The sequence below is a fragment of the Pongo pygmaeus genome, chromosome 3, assembly GCF_028885625.2.
Source record: "Pongo pygmaeus isolate AG05252 chromosome 3, NHGRI_mPonPyg2-v2.0_pri, whole genome shotgun sequence".
Taxonomy (NCBI): Eukaryota; Metazoa; Chordata; class Mammalia; order Primates; family Hominidae; genus Pongo; species Pongo pygmaeus.
The window spans coordinates 7,221,861-7,246,836 of NC_072376.2; the positions used below are offsets into that span (position 1 = coordinate 7,221,861).

At 43.3% G+C, this 24,976-nt stretch overlaps 1 protein-coding gene across 8 annotated transcripts in view; it reads left to right on the top strand.

Moving 5' to 3' along the window:
• EVC2 (EvC ciliary complex subunit 2) overlaps positions 1-24,976 on the top strand; it is a 155,338-nt gene that overhangs the window by 52,820 nt on the left and 77,542 nt on the right. For all 8 annotated transcript variants that reach the window (XM_063663512.1, XM_054484771.2, XM_063663515.1 and 5 more), the window contains exon 10: positions 21,413-21,737. In XM_063663512.1, coding sequence (XP_063519582.1) covers positions 21,413-21,737 — 325 coding nt within the window. The remainder of the gene's footprint in view (positions 1-21,412; positions 21,738-24,976) is intronic.

Consider the following 24,976-nt stretch of genomic DNA (forward strand, 5'->3'; position numbering starts at 1 on the left):
GGCACATTTATATTTTACAGACATTCTCTGAGCCTAGTTTTCTTATCTCTCAAATGGGGAACCCGTAACCTAGAGCCTTGTGATACTGTCGTGTGTAATGATGTGAAAGAGACTTGTGATGGGGATGCATCCTTATGTTGATAGCTGCCTGTGAGCCCTGGTCAGATTAGCAGACCCTAAAGAGAAGTGGTCAGGGTGATTAGCCCTTCCTTGAGTCTTTCTCAAGAGAATTGAAAGCACACTGAAAATGGGAGACCTGGGAAGCAAAACTGAGCAGCTTCCTGATCCTGTCTCCCTGGGTCCAGGAAATGGTGTCCTGTGACACAAAGAGGTAGATCCTAGGTAGAACCAGAAAGAGCTCTGCCTCATCCTTTTCAGGAGCAACTACTTACTGGCCTGAGAGAAGAGCTCTGCTATGTCTGACTCATGCCACTTTGTGAGCTCAATGACTGTTCTCAGAAGAAAGGGACTCTCTTCTTTTTTGAATGGGTGCTCCTTCCTCACTGAGTGCCTGGTGAAGAGCCAGGCCTGGAGCCTCATAAGTGCAGGGCTGACCTTGCACCAAGAGGGGAGTCAGGGCTTGTTAATCCATTTCTGGGTGCCAGAGTTGTACGGCTTGGTTAATTAAGCCTTATGCAGCCATCCCGATGCCATTCTTCATTTTCACTTAATTCTCTAATCAGAATGCCAAGGATTACAAATTAAAATTTGCCACCTTGTCTGAAGTAGTAGGGAGAAATGGACGAGCAATGGGAGGCAAAGTTATTGGCAGAGGTTCATAAATGTCACTTATTATATTAAGTGGTGTGAGCAGCTAATTATCAAATGATTTCAGAGCTAAAAGTCTGTTTTCTTACAAAACATGAAAATGAAAAGTAGAGTGAAATGATTTGGATCATGCAATCAGCACCTGGATATTTAATTTGCAAGTATGTGGTACTCTATAACCTTCCAACTAAAGTAATTAGTACTTTAAAATAGGAAAGTATTAATCCTCCTGTTTTTGTTTTTTATTCAAAAAGTGGTGGAGCATAAGAAGCCCAATCTTTCTTTATCCCTACATTATATGAAATTATAAGCAGCTGCTGCAGTTTGGCAATCCTGATGCTTGAGTACAATAGGAATGTTGAAGTTTATAATGATTTTGTTCTTGCACCTCTGGAATTTTATATTAATTTCTCTTGGGAGCTTGTCTTATTTTGCCTGAAGAGTGTTTAGCATTGATTATCAAGCATGCACTGAGAGTGTTCAGCTTGTGAGCTAAATTCATTCCTGTGTTCCTCTCCCCCAGCTTCCCATCCTCCCTCCCGTCCCAACATTCAATATTTATTGAACTCCAATTCAGTTTCAGGCATTGTGGTTGGACACTAGTTTTAAGAACCCAGTCTTTTTTTTTTTTTTCAATTATAGCATTGCCAATTACTTTTAATCTTTCCATCTTGCTCTGTAGCCCTGCTTAGATGCTCCCAGAAAGAAAATGTCACTCAGAATGGCAGGAGCTTAGTATGCGTGGAAGTCTGTGATACACTCCCCACTAAAAATAGCATTTTTCTCTGGCAAATCAGTTATCCCATTTGTAATTCCAACATGAAGCTTAGCTGGGATTCGAAATATGCCATTAGGTGACTTGATTGCCCCCTCATTTCAAGCCCCATCAGAGCCGTAACTTTGCTCTATCCTGCTGAGTTATTTTTGACAAAGAGCATTTCCTAGGTGTGCGTGGTGGTTTATCTTTTACATTGCTTATTCATAGGCTGTCTCTTACAGAGAGGATTTGAGGAAGGAATATTTCCTTTGATTTTTATCAGGCTCCTTGACTGTGGCTATAATGGAGGTGGACTCAGTCCCAGCACATGCTGGGACCAGGAGGAGGGAGGAACTGGGCAGGACTGGCTGGTCCTGGAAGTTTCTAGGGGCATGGAGTGCCGAGCGTGTTTTAGCTCCAGCCTTACTCTGGGCCTGACCACTGCCACACACCTCTCGCCTGTGATCTTATTTAATTCTCACAACTCTCCCATTTTAGACCAGGAAGCTGGGGTTCAGAAAGGTTTATTGGCTTTTCCCTAAGGTCACACAGGTAGTAATGGATTTGGCTTAGGACTGAGTGTTTTCAATCTTTTCTTCTATTGACCGAACAGCTTTTTAAAAAGACTGAGCTTAGATTTTTCAGAGTCAAAGAACATAAGACAAAAAGAGAAGTTCAGATCTATGTCTGTTTCCTCTATTATTAGAACGAGCTTAGGACTCTTTCTGGATGCTACCAACATTGCCTCTAAACTGTCTCGAAATTGTGTTTGTACAAAGTAAGTGTTCCGTGAGTATTTGTCGAATTGAGGCTTTTAAATATGTGTGTTAAGTAGTTTTTTATGTGCCAACCATATGGTATATTTTTACAACTACTACTCTTTTTATTCTTTGTAAACACTTTAGAGAAATGATTTTGTTCCTCATCTCTAAAAACCTGAAGCCCAGGGAAGTTAAACAACTCATCCAAGGTTCTTTGTTCACTTGTTCTTTGATTGGGTTGCATTGTAGATGCATGCAGTACTTTTTAAAAAGTAATTAATGGATTGATGAATCCAACAGATTCTTGCTGAGGGCGCCTTCTGCATCAAGCACTGTGGTAGATCCAAGACTCTTGTTTGCCGGACACTAGGAAGTAAGAGTCCTGGGTTTTGTCCTTACAGAGTGTACACAAGCAAACACAACCCTGTGCACTGGTAACTCTTTGATTCTACACTGTGGTCAGAGCTATGAAGGGGCAAGGGGCCCTGTTAACGAATCTTGGAGAGGATGCTTCTAATGGAGGCTTGTGAAGCTGAGAGCTGGTGAGGAGCGTTTTGGAGTGGGCAGCATGCACAGGAGGTGGGAAGGGATGTGGACATTTGAGGACCCAAAAGAGGACCAGCCTAGTGTGGGAGGTGTAGAGGGCACAGAGATTGAAGAGTCATCAGAGCCAGTGAGGGGCGTTCCCTACAGCAGCACTGCCTCCATTCTTTATCCTGAAATTCTCATTTTCTTCACAACACTCAAGGCTGCCGGAAACTACCTTTTTTTTTTTTTTTTTCAAATTAATGTTGTTGTATTTCATCTTACCCACCTGAGCAGTAAGTTCTGTGAGTGCAGGGACCTTCTGTCTTGCTTGCTGATTCATCTCCAGTGCCTCCAACAGTGCCTGGCACAGTAGATGCCTCTACACAATGGTGTTCTTGGTGGAAAGTCGCCTGCAGAGAAAATTTGAGGCTATAAGGTACTTGGTAGCAAAGATTAGGAGGAGGTGCAGCATCACTCAAACCAGAAGACAACACATGTTTCCAGATGTGATGTGGCTCTTCAGGCTACCCAGCTTCCTCCAAGGATGTCCTGTGGCTGGGACACTCTTGCCGGGAGATTCCGTTTGATGGAAGGACTCGAGAGGAGTTGGGCCATCATCTATCACGGTAGGAAGGACGGCAGAGTCTGTGTAGATGCAGCAGGTGTGTGGCTTGGGGAGGGAATATGGGATGAACCTGTCAGATGCTTCTCAATGACGTTCAAGGTGAGGACAGCAGGGGAGGAAAAGGCAGGAATGTAAAAAGTGTGAGGCAGTCCTGACCATGGGGAGGTGGCTTACTAGAGAATCCCAGACTTGCCGAGCAGCATGGAGTGCCCGTGTGAGGCTGGTGGGCCTCCCTGCCTGGATGAAGTGCCTTCCTCTGCAGTGGTCTCAGTGGTCTGGATGGAGGCATGGAGGCCACTGGCGGGCAGGGCATAGAGCCCAGTGGTTAAAACCCAGGCCTGACTGCTGGAGTTGAGTCCCAGTTCTGCCACTTACCGCATTGGTGACTCCAGTTGCCTTATCTATACAATGCGATGCAGTGCTGACCTCATCCTGGTGCCAGGACCAGAGCTGTCCTGGAGAGCTTTTCCAGGCGAGAGGGAGAGGGATAGAGACTTAGCTGTATTAGTATCCTGTGGCTGCTGTAACAAATTGCCCTGACCTTGGTGTTTTCACGCAACAGAAACTCACCCTGTCACTGTTCTGGAGGCCAGAGTCCCAAATCAGTTTCTCTGGGCTGAAATCAAGGTATCAGCAGGGCCATGCTCCCTTCAAATGCTCTGGGAGGGTTGTTCCTGCCTCTTCCAGCTTCTGGGGCTTCCAAGGCTGTAGCACTTCTTGGCTTGTGGCCAACTTACTTCCGTCTCTGCGTGCACGTGACCTCCCCTTCTTCTGTGTGTGTGAAATCTCCCTCTGCCTCTCTCTTAGGAGGCCACTTGGGACTGGGTTTAGGGCTCACTGGATAATCCAGCATAGTCTCCTCATGTCAAGATCCTTCACTTAATTATATCTGCAAAGGCCCTTTTCCCTTCGAAGGTCACATTTCCAGGTTCCAGGAATTAGGGCTGGAAATCTTTGGATGGAAGTGATCACAATATCTCAAGAGGATGAGGAAGGAAGTGGAGACTTGAGGGACCTCGAGAAGAAGTGAAAGGAGGGTGTCAGTGGGTTAGAAGACTTGATGGGGTGTGTCAGAGAATGATTTATGGAATGTTCCTGAGGAGCTGAGGGGTCTGACACTGGCATGCTGGGAACGGTTACCTCTCCATCGGCAATGGTTGGTCCAGGGCTCAAACCCAGGTGTTCTGACTCCAAGGCCAGGACATCCTCTGGTGCTTCCTGGCTGTTTGTGGACCATTTGGTGGAGATTCTTCTTAAATCATGCAAGAGGAGACCCACAAAGAGGGAAGGGCCTAAGGTCTGAGTGGAAGCAGCTCTTCTCTGAGACTAGAGTGCAGCTCGCCTACCTCCCCCACTTCCCTCAGGAGTAGGGATAGACGCGGTTCCTTGCACATGGCAGATGCTCACGAAATAGTTCTGGAATTGAACCATCTCACTTCATGACCTGTTGTGAGATATTCCACTGGAGATCCTTGTGGGGTGGTGGTCAGTTTTATGAGGCCCACAAATAATGCCCCTCTCTTTCCCTTCCAAGTTCTAAGCTACTTTGAAACTCTGTCCTCCCTCCCTCCCTTCCTCCCTGCCTCCCTCTCTTCTTCCCTCCCTCCCTTCCTTCCTTCTCTTCCTTCCCATTTTTTTTTACATGTGGATTAAGCATTTGGTCCATGCCAGGGGCTGTGTATGCGTGCTCTGCCTCTGAGGCTCTCAGCACAGTCTGTGATGCTCGGGTTGTGTCTGTTTCCCATATCAAACCCTGTCCCTTGGGTGGTGCAGGCCTGGCGGCACCAGGTGAACCTCAACCAGCATGTCTGGGCTGGGTCTAAAGGGCCATTAGGACTTGTCAGAATGTGCGTGGGGCATTTCCAGCAGACGGAATGAGTGCCAGAGGAGAGACTGCAGGAGGCTGGACACACGGGTGGTGGCGGGGAAGAGGCCTTAGTCTCTGAAAGAGGGTCCTCGTGGACCCTTGAATCCCTCCTCACTCCAGCTCCATGATACAGATAACCTGTGTCTAGGCCCTTCTACCTTTCTGGAAGGATCAATATCAGAGTTCGTCTGGAGCACCAGATGGCTGGCAGGAGCAAAGGTCAGCTAAGGTGGACAGCAGCCCTATCCTCAAACCTGATCCTTGCTTCTGGATTTCCTGAGAGGTGGCAGGTTCCTGCACAGCACCCGACATGACGGGATTCTTATGGGGTTTGTAAAGGGGTCACTGGAGAGCAGAGCAGAGGGGACGCCTGCTGGGTTCCCACGGCAACTCTCGCTGTCATCTTCCAGCAAGGTGAGGATTTCTTGAGGAGTTCTGTCTGACAAACACCTGCTGTTCTTTTGGCAAGTGTTTACTGTGCTCTCCCTCAGCACTAGGCACGATGTAGGCTGGGTGCCGGGGAGGAAGCCAAGAAAAGCAGGGAGCCTCTCAATACCCACCGTCTGCAGGGAGAGAGGACTCATTTGCCGAGAAGCATGATGCAGGGTACAGCACAAGGTGAAACCAGCATTGCCGTGGCAGCTTCCACCCCGCCCGTGACACTCAGCATGTTTCTCACTCTGTCCCCAACTGCTCATTCTGCTTAGTTATGGCCATAGGGGCCCGACTCAACAACAGAGTGGTCTCCTTCAGCGGCCTGGAAGGGTGTCCTTACACCCCTGGACGTGGATTAACCATGCATGGATTAAATAACCGCATGCCCAGGCCAAGCCTGTGTTCCATAGGATTCTCCTCACTCCAGGCACAGTGTGCAATTCAGAAACATCAGCAAAACTCCAGCCACCCCCGCAGTGATGCCCCTGGGCTCCTGGCCTGCGCTGCCATTGCCCACCAAGGATTGGAGGAAACCCTCAGAAATGCAAGGAAAGGGCAGGTGGGCAGAGTCGCCTTAGGGAACGGAGAAGCTGACTGCTAGGTTGAAACCTCAAGGATGTAAATGCAAGGGAGAGGCGTCTCCAGTGAGAGGTCCCCTCTGGCACTGTGGATTCCAGAACCCAGAGAAATTCATGTGTGCCCTCTTTCTTCTCTAAAAGAGGAGCTTCTGAGAGACCTCTCAAAAACTGCCATCTCTGCCGCGGGGCCTTCCCTGGGCTCCAGGGCTGACTCCAGGCCCCCTCTTCTCCCTATAGGATATATAGGCTGTTTTCAACCTCTTTTTTTTTTTTTTTTTTTGAGACGGAGTCTCACTCTGTCACCCAGGCTGGAGTGCAGTGGCATAATCTCGGCTCACTGCAACCTCCGCCTCCTAGGTTCAAGCGATTCTCCTGCCTCAGCCTCCTGAGTAGCTGGGATTACAGGCGCCTGCCACCATGCCCAGCTAATTTTTGTATTTTTAGTAGAGACGGGGTTTCACCATGTTGGCCAGGCTAGTCTCAAACTCCTTACCTCAGGTGATCCGCCTGCCTCGGCCTCCCAAAGTGCTGGGATTACAGGCATGAACCACCATGCCTGGCTTGTTTTCAGCCTCTCGTTTCAAGTTCCCATTGCAGCTCCAGATTCTTGGCATCTCAGCGCTGAAGAGAGGGTGGGCCTCGTTTGTAACAGGCGTCCATTAAGGAGTCCAGCTCTACTTTTTGTTTACATAATAGATTATTTTTTAGAACAGTTTTACATTTATAGAAACATTGAGACAAGAATACAGAGAGAGTTCCCATATCTCCCAGACCCAGTTTCCCCTAGTACTCATGTCTTATATTAGCATGCTACATTTGTTACAGTGAATGATCCAATATTGATACATTATTATTAGCTAAAGTTCATAGTCTGTTCAGATTTCCCTAGTTTTTACCAAATGCCCCTTTTCTGTCCAGAGGAAAAGACTTTTTACCATGGCCTTACCTTTCTTAGGGGAAAGAGCATTGTCCCAGCTCATGAGTTAAGAGCTAACCTGAAGATAAAGCAGTTTACACCTTCCCAGGAAAACAGAATCTTAGAATCTGGATACTGCAAAGGATCTTAGTGGTCATCTGGCCCAAATTCTTGGCTGGAGCAGGAATAGTCTCTGGTATGCCTAATAGATGGCCAACCCATTTCTACTTGGATGTTGTCATGGATGGAGAGGGACTGCAGTCCCTTCAGGGTTGCTGTCATGGGTGGAATTGTGCCCCTCACAAAGCTATGTTGAAGTCATAACTCCTCGGACAATGAGTGTAACCTTATTTGGAAGTATAATCTTTGCAGTTGTAACCTCACTAAGGTGAGGCTATTAGGGTGGGCCTTGATCCAACGTGACTGGTATATTCATAAGAAGAGGGAAATCTGGACATAGACACAGGAGGGACCCCATGTGAAGAGAGGCACACACTGAAATGATGCAGGGTTGCTGGCAACACCGAGCTGGCATGGAACGGATCCTCCCTCACAGCCTGCAGGAGGAACCATCCCTGCCAACACCTTGAGTTTGGACTGTTGGCCTCCAGAACTGTGAGGGAATAAATGTTGTTCTAAGCCATCCAGCTGATGGTACTTGGCTACATAGGAAAGTGCCCTAGGAAACAAATACATCTCCCTAAGCCACACCTTCTGAACCAGAACCTGAGAGCAGGCCTGGGGAGCTCCATTTTGTATCTTCAAATCCTTCTGGTCATTCTGATGCTTAATAGTTTGAGAACTTCTGCAGGACAGCAGAGTACTCCAATGATGCATCCTGTAGTTGGTTCTGAGTTGAGTCACAAGCATCCTCGTCTAAGGCTGCAGACCCTCCCTGCCATCTCCCTCACCTTGGGGTTTTTATCCACCAGCAGCTCCAAGCCCTTGCCGGCTGGAGGATGCTCCTGAGGACGTTAACTTCCCGGCACAGCTGCCTACTGTTTGCATGAGCCGACACCTTTGTCTCGGCCTTCTGGTCTCTGAGTTGTGAGGTGACATTTCTGTTGGTTGAAGCCACCCACTTTGTGGTACTTTGTTACAGCAGCCACAGGAAACACATGCAGTTCTTCATCTCAGTGCTGGGCAGCTGACAGTCCCTGGAGGATGCGTCTGTCCTTAACCGGAAATCCATTTATACAGTGTCACATGTGGTAAACATGGTGTTTACTACAAACAACCGGCTGAATTGCGGTGCCATCCTGACGCAGCCTCTCCTCACCTCCACACTGGTCCCTGCATCGGACTTCTCCCCTTTCCCTCCTGGAGCTCTCCACGTCTTACCGTCTCATCACCAGCACCTGAGTCCTAGCCATTGCTATTTCTTTCTTGGCCTCTGCCAGCAACTTCACGTCCATCCCTGACCATCCAGTCCATTCACACACCAGCCAGAGGCATCTTTTCAGTGAACCCGGTTGGGTCACATGTGCTGAAAAGCCTTCGCCAGCTTCCCCGTTCCCTGGTAAAACCCAAATCCCCACCATGGCCTGCAAGGCTCCATGTCAGATGCCTAAGGCTGTTTAGCCTGGATTGGTGACATTTTGTGTTCACCTGATCATAATCATCAGATATCTGCAAGATTGTCATGGATAAGACAGTGGAACCTGGGACAATGATGGAAATTTTAGGGAGACAAATGTCAGCTAATTATGAAGAAGGCCTTTCTACTTCTCTAAGCTCCATTATAAGGGAAGTTAGCCTGGAAGGGCAGCTAGCTCCCCATTGTGGTGGGTGCACATAGTAGAGGCTGGGGACTGCCTGGCAGAGTAGATGTTGAGAAAACCCAGGTATTGGTTGGAAAGGTGAGTTAGCTGACATCCAAGGTTTATTCCATTTCTAAAGCCAGCTTTACATTTTCCATCCTACATTTCTTTCCTATGATCGTCATCTAACCTTCAGGTAGAGCACAATTTGCCTTTCCAAATAAGGGTTTCAAATGTTATCTCTCTACCTACCTACCTATCAGTCATTCATTCATCCACTCATCCATCCATCCATCTACCTGCCCACCCATTCACTTGTTCTTCCACCTACCCATGTGTCCATGCACCTACTCATTCACCCATCCATCATCCATTTACTCATCTGTCCTTCCACCCATCCATCCATCCACCCATCTTTTTCACCCACCTATTCTATCATTCATCTATTCATCCATCCATCCTTCTATCTACTCGTTCACCCATCCATCATCCATTTACTCATCTGTCCTTCCACCCATCCATCCATCCACCCATCTTTTTCACCCACCTATTCTTTCATTCATCTATTCATCCATCCATCCTTCTATCTACTCATCCACCCATCTGCCCATCTATCAATTTGCCCATTCACCCACCTGTCCACCTATCATCCATCCATCTATATATCCATCCACCCACCCATCTATCTATCATCCATACTTCCTCTACCCATCCAATCTTCCATCCACCCAGCCAGCCATCTATCGACCCATTTGTTCACCTACCCATGCATTCCTCCATTCATTCATCCATCATCCATCCATCCATTCATCCATCTATCCCTCCATCTATCCATTCATCCATCCTTCCATCTAGCCATTCACCCATCTGTCTATCTGTCCATTCACCCATGCAGCCATCCACCCATCCATCCACATGTTTACCATGTTTCCCCTGCATCTTCTTTTCTCTGCCATAAAGAATGATATCAAGAAAGACATGACAGACATAACAACAGCAACAACAATGAGAAGTCACATTTTCCAGCATCTGTTCTGTGCCAGAGACTGGGCTAAGTGCTTCGTGTGTGCCGTTTTGAGACAGTAGGACAGATGGTACAGCAAGGACTCTGGAGAAACATGTCATGGGTTAAAATCTCAGTTCTGTCATTTAATAGTTATATGACTTTGAAAAAGGTACTTTAATTTTTCTATGCCTCAGTTTCTTTACCTGTAAGAGAGATGTTAATCACCTACCTTATAAGATTTTTTTGTGATGATTAAATGGCTATATATGTATATGTGTATATATATATATATATGTATATATATATATATATACACATATACATATATAGCAATTAAAACAAAGCCTGATCATAAGAGGCACTATTACTTATCCTCTCAGTGACTTTCGTTTGATGTAGGTGATAATATTCTCACATAGCCAACAGGGAAACTAGGCTCAGAGATACGAATAACCCACCTGAGCTCATGCGGTTCCTGAGGGGTAAAGCTGAAATTAGAAGCTAAGTTAATGTGACATCTAAGCCCATGCTTCCAAACATAATGAAATATCACCCAGGAAAAGTTGATTAGGATATGTGTGAACGAGAGTTAGGAGGGAAGCGCAGGAAGGACAGGGAGGATTTGAGGCAGAGAGAGGTAGTCCTACTTCCCCTTTTTGCCTCTTCCAGGGCTGACCCTTCTGTCACAGTCTGGCCAGTGGGTGGAGTAGGGAGTGGGCAGTGATATGGAAATCCCAGGAGGGAAGAGTTAGTGGCATCTGTCTGCATCTTTGCCCCCTTTAAGGAGTAGCTTGAGGCCTGGAGAGGGAAGGCCCAATCCCACTTCTAAACATAGAAATCTTTAAGAGGAAAATTGTCAGCGAGGAAAGATGCAAACTGCTGACCTCTTGTACCTTGTAGTCTAGATTTTACCCAACTAGAAATTTAATGGTTTGTCATAAGTCTTATTGGTGTTTTGCTCATGTAGGTGACTATTTTTACTCTCATTTAACCTCTCATTACAATTTGGACAGCAAATATACTCAGGAGGTATTTTTCTCCCCAAATTTCCATTGTCCATGCCTGCAAATGGATAGTTTATAAACATGATTGATGGTCCCAGAGAGGAATCTTGCAGTATTATCTGTCCATTGGAATTACCTTCTGATGAGGAAAATTTCAGTTTCACTCATATTGAATTGGTTTTGGGGGTCTATTGTGCTTATACCTGCTGCCTTGAAGATGCCAGATTTATATTGTAAAAAATGGCCATGGTGATTTCATTTTCCTTCTGAATTAATTATCCACCATGTTGATTAATGAGTCCTCCTTCACTTTCTGGACAACATTTGCTGCATGTGTATCAAATTCTCTCCTAATTTTGTTCTGACACCTTGCTTGCCATTTGATGAGAACTTGGTTAATTTTTATGTGAAATAAGAAGAAAGAAAGAAGAATTAATGTCATCTTCTCTCCTTTTTTTATCATTAGTAGCTAATCAAAGTATTAATCAGTTTTTGGATAATTTAAGCGGTACTGGTTCCCTTGAAAGATGTTATCATTGGCAAGTTTTAATAGCTTACATAAGTGCTTCCTGTGTGCTGGATGTGGTTCTAAACTCCAGTCACTTCCAAGAGGAATATCACTTGTACAGTTTGTATATGTAGCAAAACTGGCCAGAGAAAATATGTTCATCTTTGAAGCACAGTGGCAAGATGACATTTTTGTGACCTCAACGAATGTTCCTGGGAAAGCACTGGGTGAATCCTGCTAACTTTGCCTAGCTGTTGAGGTAGTAAAGATGCCTGAGACTCAGAGCCCAGCATGTGTAACCCAAAATGTCTCTGTCCACCTCATGGGATCGTTAGGGACTTTTAGGGGAATGGAAAAATATGTGTATTTCATTGTTGTCTGAATAATTAAAAATGGCAAAATGCCATAGGGGGCAGTGAAAATTTAACTCTTCACCAGTGGACCTGATCCTGTGTGGAAATGAAGAATTCTTAATATTTGTTTTCCTCTCTTGCAGCCCTTTGGGAAATTAATGGATGAGAGTTGGCTTCATTAGTGGCATGGTATTTTAATCGACTTAGAGGGACATTTTCTTGTCTTTGTGGCTTTGGAACACCCTGACAGTTTTTATCATCATCTCTTCTGACAGATTATCCATAGTGATTAACATTAAAACTGTTACAATAAAGAGTGCCTCTGGGACTGTCTTCCCAGGCAACTGGGAAGGTGAGCTGTGGGCACCGACTCTATTCTGCAGCCAATCTTCTGTGAGAGGGAAGAACCAAGAATGAGGAAACTATTACTATTTAGAACCAACAAAATGCCAGACTGTGCTGTGTGCCTTCTGTTTCTTCTCTTCTTTAACTCTGAACAACAACCTATGAGGGTGGTCCTCATTGTGCTGGTGTGGAAACTAAGTTCTTTACCCAGGCCCTTTAGCTAGCAGGTGCTTTCACAGCAAACCACCGGTAAAGCACCTGGTACAGCACCTGCCATTTTCCCAACACAAGCAGCCACAACATTTGTTTGTGTAACTTAATGAATTAATGAATGATGGATGGAGTGGTCAAGTAAGGTGTATTAGCTTCCTATTCAGCTGTAACAAATTACCACAAACTCTGTGGCTTACCACAATATGAATGTATTATCTTAGAGTTCTGGAGGTCAAACTCCGATACAGGTCTGACCAGGTAAAAATCAAGATGTCAGTTCTAGATAGATCAGTGGGGTGGTTATCATTTACAATAATCTATTGCATGTTTCAGAATAGCTAGAAGGGAAGAATTCTAATATTTCTAGCATAAAGAAAAGACAAATATTTAAGGTGATGGCTATCCCAATTAACCTGATTAAATCTTTGCACATTAAATGAATGTATTAAATTATCACATGGGCCCAGAAAATGTATACATCTGTTACTTGTCAATTAAAAAAAAAAGATGTCAGCTCTAGGGGACGTTCCCTTCCTGGCCTTTTCCGGCTTCTTGAGGCTGCCTACATTCACTGACTTGGGACCCCTTCTTCTATCTCCAAAGCTGACGTCATCACTCCTATGTTGGCTTCCTTCGCCACATGGCATTCTCCAACTCTGACCCCTCTTCTGCCTGTTTTCCTATTTTAAAAGGCCTTGTTCTTGATCTCAATCTTAAGGTCAGCTGATGAGTAGCCTTAATTCCCCTTTGCCATGAAGCCTAACGTGTTTGCAGTTCTGGGGATTAGGCTGTGAATGTCTTTGGGGGGGCACTGTCCTCCCTGCCACATAAGGCTTCATTTAAGGTGTGAAATCCATTCTGTCTGTCTCAGAGTAGAGAAGGGATTTTGTTTTCTGAGCTTGTACAACATTGATTGTTTAGTTCATTTGACATTTAGCCATACACACACTGCCTTGAGGCAGCTCTTGTGTTTCTTTCTTGCTTTGTAACCTGCAAAGCACGCGTTGCATAGACACATGTTCAATAAGCACTTTTTGAGAAACTGAAAGAAGCAAATGAATGAGCTGTTGTTTAAAACTAGGCTAAGTTGTGTCTTAAGGGGACGGAAGCTATTTTAATCTAAGATGGTAAAATTCGAGCATCAAAAAGAATAAAGACTGCAGTTGATCAAAACCTACCAAATATATAAAAATCTTCAATTTCATAGTGACACTATGCAGAGGCGGGGGGCTTCCTAGGTTCAGCTAAACATTTGGACTCACAAGACTCTTACAGGGCACACGTGGCCTCATCTACCCAGAAGGCTTGAGGGGCTGCAACACCGCTTGCTGTGAGGACAGCATTATTCCCCTGTGGGTATCCTCGCCACAGGTCACACAACAGCCTACACAACTGTTTGGGGGGCATTTTCCTCCCAGGTGACACAGGTCAGGTGCAGGGAAATGCAAACCACATCAAGCAGGTGCAGGAGTCTTTCTGGCTTAAAATATTCCTACCCGAAAGGTGGCAATATCTCCTGTAACAAGTCACAGACATAGCTTCCAAGGTTCCCGCAAGAGAGATGCCCAGTTCCAAGAGTCATCTTCCTCAGGGAGATACAAAGTGTGGCATCCCTGTTAGGTATTTAGTTTATTTACCAGTCTTCTTATCCATGTGTAATTTACCAATCTGGCATTATTTTTACCATAAGCCATGTTGCCTGGTAACCTATTTGATGTTTGTCTTCTTAGTAGGTTTCTGAGTAAGAGTTAACTAAAGCTCAGATTCTCAGGAAGCTGAGAAAAGTTTTATAAACCTTTGCCCTCATGCTAAAACATAACAAGACATGCTGATAAACAAACAAACCCAAACTCATTATTCACCATTGAAGGTTGCTATGACACCAACCCTTTAATCAGAAAACTGATAAGATACAAGAGAAATAATTATACATCTCTATGAACTTTATGTCAGAGTAACAGAATTGTTGATGAAAGTTATTTTTGAAGAATTTCAGCTTTAAAAATGCGGAAGAAATGATGGAATTAGACAATGTGCATTTTTAAACCCCTAAGGAAATCATGGATCTAGGTAACAATTAGAAATTTACAGGAAAAAAAAAAAACCATTAAAAAGTGGATAAGGGACATGAATAGACACTTTTCATAAGAAGACATACATGTAGCCAACAAACATGAAAAAAAGCTCAATATCACTGATCATTAGGGAAATGCAAATCAAAACCGCAATGAGATACCACCTCACACAGGTCAGAATGGCTATTACTAAAAAGTCAAAAAATAAGCCGGGTGCAGTGGCTCATGCCTGTAATCCCAGCACCTTGGGAGACCAAGGGAGGTGGATCACTTGAGGTCAGGAGTTCAAGACCAGCCTGACCAACATGATGAAACCCAGTCTCTACTAAAAATACAAAATTAGCTAGACATGGTGGCACACACCTGTAATCCCAGCTACTCAGGAGGCTGAGGCTCAGGAGAATCACTTGAACCTGGGAGGTGGAGGTTGCATGAGCCAAGATCACGCCATTGCACTCCAGCCTGGGCAACAAGAGCGAGACTCTGTCTGAAAAAATAAAAAATAAACAGGTGTTGGTGAGGTTGTGGAGAAAAAAGAATGCTTATACACTGTTGATGGGACTGTAAACTAGTTTAACCATTGTGGAAAACAGTGCAGCAATTTCTCAAAGACCTAAAAACAGAACTACCATTCAACCCAGCAATCCCATTACTGAGTATATACCCAAAAGACTATAAATCATTCTGTCATAAAGACACATACACATGTATATTTATTGCAGCACTATTCACAATAGCAAAGACATGGAATCCACCTAAATGCCCATCAATGGTAGACTGGATAAAGCAAATGTGGTACATATACACCATGGAATACTATGCAGCCATTAAAAAAGAGTGAGATCATGTCCTTTACAGGAACTTGGATGGAGCTGAAGGCTGTTATCCTTAGCAAACTAACTCAGTAACAGAAAACCAAACACCGCATATTCTCGCTTATAAGTGGGAGCTAAATGATGAGAACACATGTACACATGGAGGGGAACAACAGACATTAGGGCCTATCAGAGGGTGGAGAGTGGGAGGAAGGAGAGGATCAGGAAAAATAACTCATGGGTATTAGGCTTAATACCTGCTTGACAAAATAATATGTACAACAAACCCCCATGATACAAGTTTACCTGTATAAGAAAACCTACACATATACCCCTGAACTTAAAAGTTAAGAAAAAAAAAAAGAGGTGGATGTTAAAATCATTAGATGCATGGTTGATGGGAAATATTATAATGCAGGGATCATGTTGGCACCACTTGAACCTATGGATTCACCCTAGCCTTACCCGATAGTATGGACGTAAAGGAAGCACACAGTATGAATATAGTATCACTATAGGGGAATCCTCAAAAACTAAAAATAGAACTAACATATGATCCAGCCATTCCACTACTAGGTATATGTCCAAAAGAAAGGAAATCAATATATCAAAGAGATATCTGCATTCTCATGTTTATCACAGCACTATTTACAATAGGCAAAATGTGAAATTAACCTAAGTGCCCATCAACAGATGAATAAAGAAAATATGGTATAAATACACAATGGAATGTTTTTCAACCATAAAAAAGAACAAATTCCTATTATTTGAAGCAACATGGATGGACCTAGAGGTCATTATTTCAGGTGAAATAAGCCAGTCATAGAAAGACAAATATCACATGTTCTCACTCATATGTGAGAACTAAAAAAGTGGACCTTGTGAAGATACAGAATAGAAGAGTGGTTACTGGAGCCCAGGTATGGAAAGGGGTAGGTTTAGACGAAGGAAAAGAAGAATATAAATAAAAGATATTTATTACCACTGAACTGCACACTTAAAGAAAAGATGGTGGCCAGACGCGGTGGCTCACACCTGTAATCCCAGCACTTTGAGAGGCTGAGGCGGGCAGATCATGAGGTCAAGAGATTGAGACCATCCTGGCCAACATGGTGAAACCCCGTCTCTACTAAAAATGCAAAAATTAGCTGGGCATGGTGGCGGGCGCCTGTAGTCCCAGCTACTCGGGAGGCTGAGGCAGGAGAATCACTTGAATCTGCGACGCGGAGGTTGCAGTGAGCCGAGATCGCACCACTGCACTCTAGCCTGGCAACAGAGTGAAACTCCATCTAAAAAAATAAATAATTGATTGCCATTCTAACTGGTGTGAGATGGTATCTCATTGTGGTTTTGATTTGCATTTCTCTGATGGCCAGTGATGATGAGCATTTTTTCATGTGTCTTTTGGCTGCATAAATGTCTTCTTTTGAGAAGTGTCTGTTCATATCCTTTGCCCACTTTTTGATGGGGTTGTTTGTTTTTTTCTTGTAAATTTGTTTGAGTTCATTGTAGATTCTGGATATCATCCCTTTGTCAGATGAGTAGGTTGCGAAAACTTTCTCCCATTTTGTAGGTTGCCTGTTCACTCTGATGGTAGTTTCTTTTGCTGTGCAGAAGCTCTTTAGTTTAATTAGATCCCATTTGTCAATTTTGGCTTTTGTTGCCATTGCTTTTGGTGTTTTAGACATGAAGTCCTTGCCCATGCCTGTGTCCTGAACGGTAATGTCTAGGTTTTCTTCTAGGGTTTTTATGGTTTTAGGTCTAACGTTTAAGTCTTTAATCCAGCTTGAATTAATTTTTGTATAAGGTGTAAGGAAAGGATCCAGTTTCAGTTTTCTACATATGGCTAGCCAGTTTTCCCAGCACCATTTATTAAATAGGGAATCCTTTCCCCATTGCTTGTTTTTCTCAGGTTTGTCAAAGAAACAACAGGTGCTGGAGAGGATGTGGAGAACTAGGAACACTTTTACACTGTTGGTGGGACTGTAAAGTAGTTCAACCATTGTGGAAGTCAGTGTGGCGATTCCTCAGGGATCTAGAACTGGAAATACCATTTGACCCAGCCATCCCATTACTGGGTATATACCCAAAGGCCTATAAATCATGCTGCTATAAAGACACGTGCACACGTATGTTTATTGCAGCACTATTCACAATGGCAGAGACTTGGAACCAACCCAAATGTCCAACAATGATAGACTGGATTAAGAAAATGTGGCACATATACACCATGGAATACTATGCAGCCATAAAAAATGATGAGTTCATGTCCTTTGTAGGGACATGGATGAAACTGGAAATCATCATTCTCAGTAAACTATATCGCAAGGACGAAAAACCAAACACCGCATGTTCTCACTCATAGATGGGAATTGAACAATGAGAACACATGGACACAGGAAGGGGAACATCACACTCTGGGGACTGTTGTGGGGTGGGGGGAGGGGGGAGGGGGGAGGGATAGCATTAGGAGATATACCTAATGCTAAATGGTGAGTTAATGGGTGCAGCACACCAGCATGGCACATGTATACATATGTAACTAACCTGCACATTGTGTACATGTACCCTAAAACTTAAAGTATAATAATAATAAAAATAAAAAATAAAATAAAAGATGGTAAATTATATATGTATATTTTGTCTCAATTTTTAAAGGTCACTCGAAAAAAGAAGGAAAACAAATTGAATGAAGATCTTAGATCTGTTAGTTTACAGGAAATACAGAGGATAGAGGGAGGTATGGTGACGTCCATGGAAGCAACTGGCCAAATCCAGAACATGGGACATTCTTCAGGATGGTGGCCTGACTTCCCTAACACATCAATGCTGTAGAAGGAAAGATGGAAGGCCAGAATGTTCTAGAATAAAGGAAACTTAACTGGCATTATGGGATTTTGTTTTGTTTCTTGAATTAAATGTTCAATTGTAAAAATACATTTTGAGACACTTGAGGTAGTCTGAATAATGACAGGTAACTAGACATTTCTAATTATTGGGATTGTTTTAATTTTTTTTTATTTTGAGACAGTCTCGCCCTGTTGCCCAGGCTGGAGTGCCGTGGTGCAATCTTGGCCCACTGCAACCTCCGCCTCAGCCACCCGAGTAGCTGGGGTTACAGGCGCCTGCCACCACACCTGGCTAATTTTTGTAGTTTTAGTGGAGATGGCGTTTCACCATGTTGGCCAGGCTGGTCTCGAACTCCTGGCCTCAAGTGATCCACCCACCTTGGCCTCCCAAAGTGCTAGGATTACAGGTGTGAGCCACTGCACCCAGCCTGTTTTAAATATTTTATATATAATAATGACAGTGTAGGTAGTCACACTCTACCTCTGCCCTCTTAGGGGCCCCAGCTGGGCCCGAGAATTAAATTGACATGAGATAGATTAACAGGAAAACAACATGCAAATTTAATATAAGTTTGACATGACACTGGAGCCCACGTAAGGAAATGAAGACCCAAAGACGCAGTTAGAGGTGAATGGTAATATGCTGAGTTGGACAAAGAACAGCACGTTGTGAAAAAAACAACGAAATTACGTGGTGAGGCTAAAGAAGGATAAGAATTATTTTAACCAGGTCTATTTTTATAGAATTATCTTGGTCTCAGCTTTTCATGCTTGATGATAAGAATGTTGCTTTCATTCCAATATAGGGATGGCATCCTTCACATGGGAATTTAATCCCTCTGCTTTTAAGAAACAGGTTGAAGCTCAGAGTGATCTGATACTTGCTAGTTTGTTTGTCTTTTGAGGTGTCTTTAACTGAAAATAGTTAAATGTGGTGTATGCCAGAACACCACATTTTGGGGTAGTATATTTTACTACCCTTTAGCAACAAGGTTAGGTAAAGTAGATATGCATGTACATATTCATGTAGACAAGTTAGTCATTAGATAGACATACACACATCTGTCTGTCTGTTGATCGGTCTGTCTACGTATAACTCCTTGACAGTTAAAGATGCTCAGTGAGGTGTTTATGAGTAAAATGACAGATCTGATATTTGCTTTAAATTGCTCAAACATTAAAGGCAGTAGAGAAAACAAGATTGGTCAATATTGACGAGTTTTGAACCTGGTTAATGTGGAAGTCATATACTTAAGCCGTTGCAAGTTTTATAATAGTTTTCTTAAAATCTTTGTATTTTTACAATCATACACCAAATCAAATTATCAAAGATGTTTGACATGGTGGAGGGTGGGGCTAAGTGTGAGGATCCTGATGTATGGCTGGGGGTCTCTTCTGGAAAGCAGTTTGTCTGGATGTGCCAGGAGACTTATGGATGTCGTTGACATCTGACCCAGCAGTTCCTCTCGTGGGAATCTGTACTGAGGAAATTATTGTGAATTATCAAGAGCTCTGTAAAAGTGATTTACTTTAGGATTATTTTAGATTTTGAAATTTGCAAGTAATCCAAATGTGCAACAAATGAAGAATGGTCATTGAATGGTGGTGTATCACTTGATAAAATATTTTGCAACCCTTATAAAGAAGCATTTAGTTTTCAAATACCACTGGAAGATACCTATAACCATGTTAATTGGGGAAAAAAGAGGATAAAATTGTACTTGCATGCATCTGTGTAAATAGTGGACATTTATGAAAAAATATGCATAGAAAAAAAGGCTGGAAGAAAATATGACAAAATGTCTTCATTAGTTCTAATTGAATGGTGGCCTTCTACTATAAAGACACGCAGCACTATTTACAATAGCAAGGACTTGGAACCAACCCAAATGCCCATCAATGATAGACTGGATGAAGAAAATGTGGCATATGTACACTATGGAATACTATGCAGCCATAAAAAATAATGAGTTCATATGCTTTGCAGGGACATGGATGAAGCTGGAAACTCTTATCCTCAGCAAACTAACACAGGAACAGAAAACCAAACACTGCATGTTCTCACTCATAAGTGGGAGTTGAACAATGAGAACATATGGACACAAGGAGGGGAGCATCACACACCAGGGCCTGTCAGGGGGTGAGAGGCAAGGGGAGGAAGAGCATTAAGACAAATAGCTAATGCATGAGGGGCTTAAAACCTAGATATCGCATTGATAGGTACAGCAACCACCATGGCACATGTAAACCTGTGTAACAAACCTGCACGTTCAGCACATGTATCCCAGAACTTAAATACAAAAATAATAATAAAGTAACTAAATGCCTTCATTAGTTCTGATTGAATGATGGATTCACAGTGAATGAATTCTTTTTCTATCAGTCTTTGTTTTCAGATGTATTTTTACCATGAACATAAATTAATTTTTTTTCTATGTAGCTTTTCTTAGCTTTATAGCGGTATGATTAACATATCATAAAATTCACACATTTTGAGAGTACTGTCTGATGTGTTACTGGAAGTATATACGGTTTTGCAACTACTGCCAGTCAAGTTTCAGAACACTGTGACTGTGAACTACCTCATACGTATTTTCAAGTAGACTTTATTTTTAGAGCAGTTTTAGATTTACAAAAAAATTGAGAAGATAATACAGATAATTCCCATATATCCTGCACCCAGGTTCCCCTATTATTAACATTTTCTGTTGGTATGTTACATTTGTTAAAATTAACAAATCAATGTTGATACAATGTGATCATGTATCAGTCGTTATCAAAGTCCATGCTTTATTCAGATTTTCGTAGTTTTTAATCTAATGTCCTTTTTTTTGCTCTGGGATTCCATCCAGGATATGATATTACATGTACTAGTCCTGTCCATAAATTAATTTTTAATGGGAAGAAAAGTAAAATAAACCCTATTTTTAAATCCTCCAAATATATTAGCTATCCATTTTTCCCTTGGTTTCCTTGTTATTGTTGACTTGTTACCTGTCAACAAAAACATGTCTTATATTGATTATATTCTTTTTTGTACATCACGTGGTACCTTACAAATTTACTAAGTAAGAGTCAGCTAATGACCTTCAATAACTGGATGAAGCAGAAGTGAGCAGGGAAAGAAAGAAAAGGAATTGGAAGAAAGCCCTTGCCTACACATAATTTAAAACCTCAGAGCTTTGAAAGACCTTTGGTTTCTGTTGCAATTTCATGTAATGGAATTATTTTGATTTTTGTGTTTCCTAGGTTGGAGATTGCAACCCTGAATCGGGCAGATGCAGATCTGGAAGCTTGTCGAACACAAATCAGCAAGGATATCATTGCCCTTCTACTGAAAAATCTTACCAGCAGTGGCCACCTCTCACCCCAAGTAGAGAGAAAAATGAGTGCTGTTTTCAAAAAGCAGTTTCTGTTGCTGGAAAATGAAATACAAGAGGAGTACGATCGGAAGATGGTGGCATTGACAGCTGAATGTGACCTGGAAACAAGAAAGAAGATGGAAAACCAGTACCAGAGAGAGATGATGGCAATGGAGGAAGCAGAAGAGTTGCTGAAACGTGCTAGTGAGAGGGTAAGACAGGTCTGAAAGGAAGGCGTTCACTTCCCTTTCTCTCAGGGATTTGTCATGTATCCATCTACCCACTCATCTGTCCATTTGCCTCCTCCATCCATCTACCCATCATCCATCCAACCATCCACCCATTCATCTATTCATCCTTCCATTCATTCATCCAACCATTCCCACCGTCCATCCATCATCATCTATCCATCCACCCATCTACCCATTCACCCACTCATCCATCCACCCACTCATCCAATCATCTGTGCACTTATCCATTCATCCACCCACTCATTCACCCATCTGTCCATCTACACATTCATCTATCTGTCTGTTCATCCACCTACTCATTTATCCATTCACCCTCCCATCCATGCCACCCATCACCCATCCAACCATTTACCCATCCACTCATTCCCCATCTAGCCATCTACCCATCCACTCATCCATTTACCCATTCACCCATGCTTCCATCCATCTACCCATCCACCTATCTGCCCATTATCACTCATCCACCCATCCATCTATCCAGAATTCATTTAGCAAAAATGTGTTGATTACTTACTGTCTCTCAGGCACTGGCCTAGGCGGTGAAGGTATAGGGAACAATGAGACATGATTCTTCCGTTCAAGAAGTTCATCATCTTATAAAAAATCTTACAAAATCTTATAATCTTATAAAAAAATCTTACACATAAAAAATGAGACATTATTCCGTCGTGTTATAATAGAGGTATGCTCACAATGCTGTAGAATTCATGGGTAGAGAAGAAAGGCTTCATTCATAGCAGAGCACGTCTGTAGACGCCATGGTTCACAGAAAGTTGTGATGTCAGTCTGTGTGTCCCCCCTCTGGACTATATAGCCTGTTAGGTTACAGTTCTCTCTAGCACAGGCTCTAGAGTCAGAAAAACCTGGACTCACAGTCTAGTACATTCCATCTCTGCTCCTGAAGACCTTCATTAGGCACTGCAAGTCTAATGGCAAGCCACCTCTCAGGGTGGGTGGGAGAAGCAATGTAGGAAAAGCAGCTGCCTGGTGCCCATGAGCTGCAGAAGGCTCTCAGCTCACAGTGCTCAGTTGGAGTTCTCATAGGTCAGCCTTCCCAGGGCTGACCTAGATTGCTCAGAAATCAGCTCTTGTTTTTCCAAAAGTTGTGTCAGTTGCTGCCTTGAAAGAACTAGAGTTTTTCCTGAATGTACCAAATCAAACCTGATTTCTGTTTTCCTCTGTGAAAGAGATGGCTTATACAGTTCATGTGACCTGAGCCTGCATATATCCTGTTCTGAACATCTACTCCCCTAGGGAGGGCTTCCAACTGCTTAAGAACAAGCTTCTGAACTCAGCTTCCCTTCCGCAGACTGTGGCCATCTACGGATGCCCCTGGGAGTAAATAAGCAGCTCTCTTGTTAACAACTCGTGACTCACAGATGGTCATCTGTGGTCAGACATGGGATGAGCAGTAAAGAAAAGGGGCGAGGTCCTCACTGTCCTGCCTGCACCTGCTCCCTTGCTCCTGGGGCCTCCCTTGCCTTCAGAACCATCTCATTTTAGGTTCTCCTGTCCTAGTTTCCTGTGGCTGACAAAATAAATCACCACAAATTTAGTGGCTTAAAACAACAGAAATTTATTCTGTTATATAATAGTTCTGGAGGCCAGATGTCCAAAATCTAGCTGTCAGTAGGATCCTTCCATGTTTGATTCAGCTTCTGGTGGCTTCGGGTATTCCTGGGGTTGTAGCTGTATCACTTAAATCTTTGTTCTGTCTTCCTGTGGCCTTTTCCCTGGTAACCCTCTCATCTCCTGTCTCTTATAAGGACATTTGTCATTGAATTTAGGTCCCACCTAAATAATCCATGGTGATCTCATAAGATCTTAAATTAAATTCATGTGGAAAGACCCTTATTCCAAATAGGGTCATGAGGTTAGGATCTAGACATACCGTTTTTTGGGGGTGGAGGTATCACCATTCAGTCCACTGCAGCCTCCCTCGCTGACACTGCCCTCTAATGCCCTGTCTATGACTGTGCTGGTCAACATCACGCATCCTTGAGCTGGGCCCTTAGGAAGAATGTATTGAATGCATTGTTCGGTGATTCAGCCCCTAAATGATCCCATTATCTCTCTTTTGATTCTTTCCTAAATCTATTACAGTTTTTGTTGTTGTTGTTGTTTGAGTTGGAGTCTCACTCTGTCACCCAGATTGGAGTGCAGTGGTGCAGTCTTGGCTCACTGCAACCTCCGCCTCCTGGGCTCAAGTGATTCTCTTGCCTCAGCCTCCTGAGTAGCTGGGATTACAGGCGCCCGCCACCACGCCCAGCTAATTTTGATATTTTTAGTAGAGACAGGGTTTCGCCACGTTGGCCACACTGGTCTCGAACTCCTGACCTCAGGTGATCCACCCACCTTGGCCTACCAAAGTGCTGGGATTACAGGCATGAGCCACCACGCACGGCCAATTTTTTTTACCTTTAAAAATAATACATGCTCAACAAGGGAGGCTTGGACAGTACCTTAAGGCAGTGGTCAGCAAACAAGGACCCATGAGCCCAATCTTACCCAGCTTGTTTTTATGTGGCCTGCAAGTTGAGAATGTTTTTTATATTTTTAAAGAGTTTTAAAAATCAAATACACAAACAAAAATAAGAATACATAACAGAGACCTTAGGTGACAAACTCTAAAATATGGCCCCTTACAGAAAGGCTATCTGATTTCAGATCCAAAGGTGAAAAAGAAAAAGCTCTGGAAAAAAAAAAAAAAAAGGAAGCCCATCCCACAACTCAATGGCAGAGGATCATTCATTCGGCCCATTGTTGAGTTCCTATTGTATACCTAACCCTGGAGATACAGGGATGGCTCAGGCAGCCTTCACACCTGCCCTCAGGTGCCAGCATACATTTTAGCCTTTTGCTTTATCCATTTATTTTTATAAAGTAAGGATTATACAGTTTGTATAGTTGTATATACTTATTGTTTTCACTTTACATCGCAGTATACACATTTGCTGATTTTATTAAATACTCTTAAAAAATACGATGTGTAACAAAAACAGCTCATTCTTCCTTAGCATGCACAGTGTGTCTGGCATTGTTCCAAGCACATCCCATTGACTGTCTCTTTAGCGTTCACAACAACTCAGTGAGGTAGGGACTGAGAGGATCTCACTTTGACAGGTGAGGAAACTGAGCTGGGGAAGGTTCACCTGCCCAAGGACAGTCAGCCTCATGTCCAGCAGCACGCCCCCAACCAC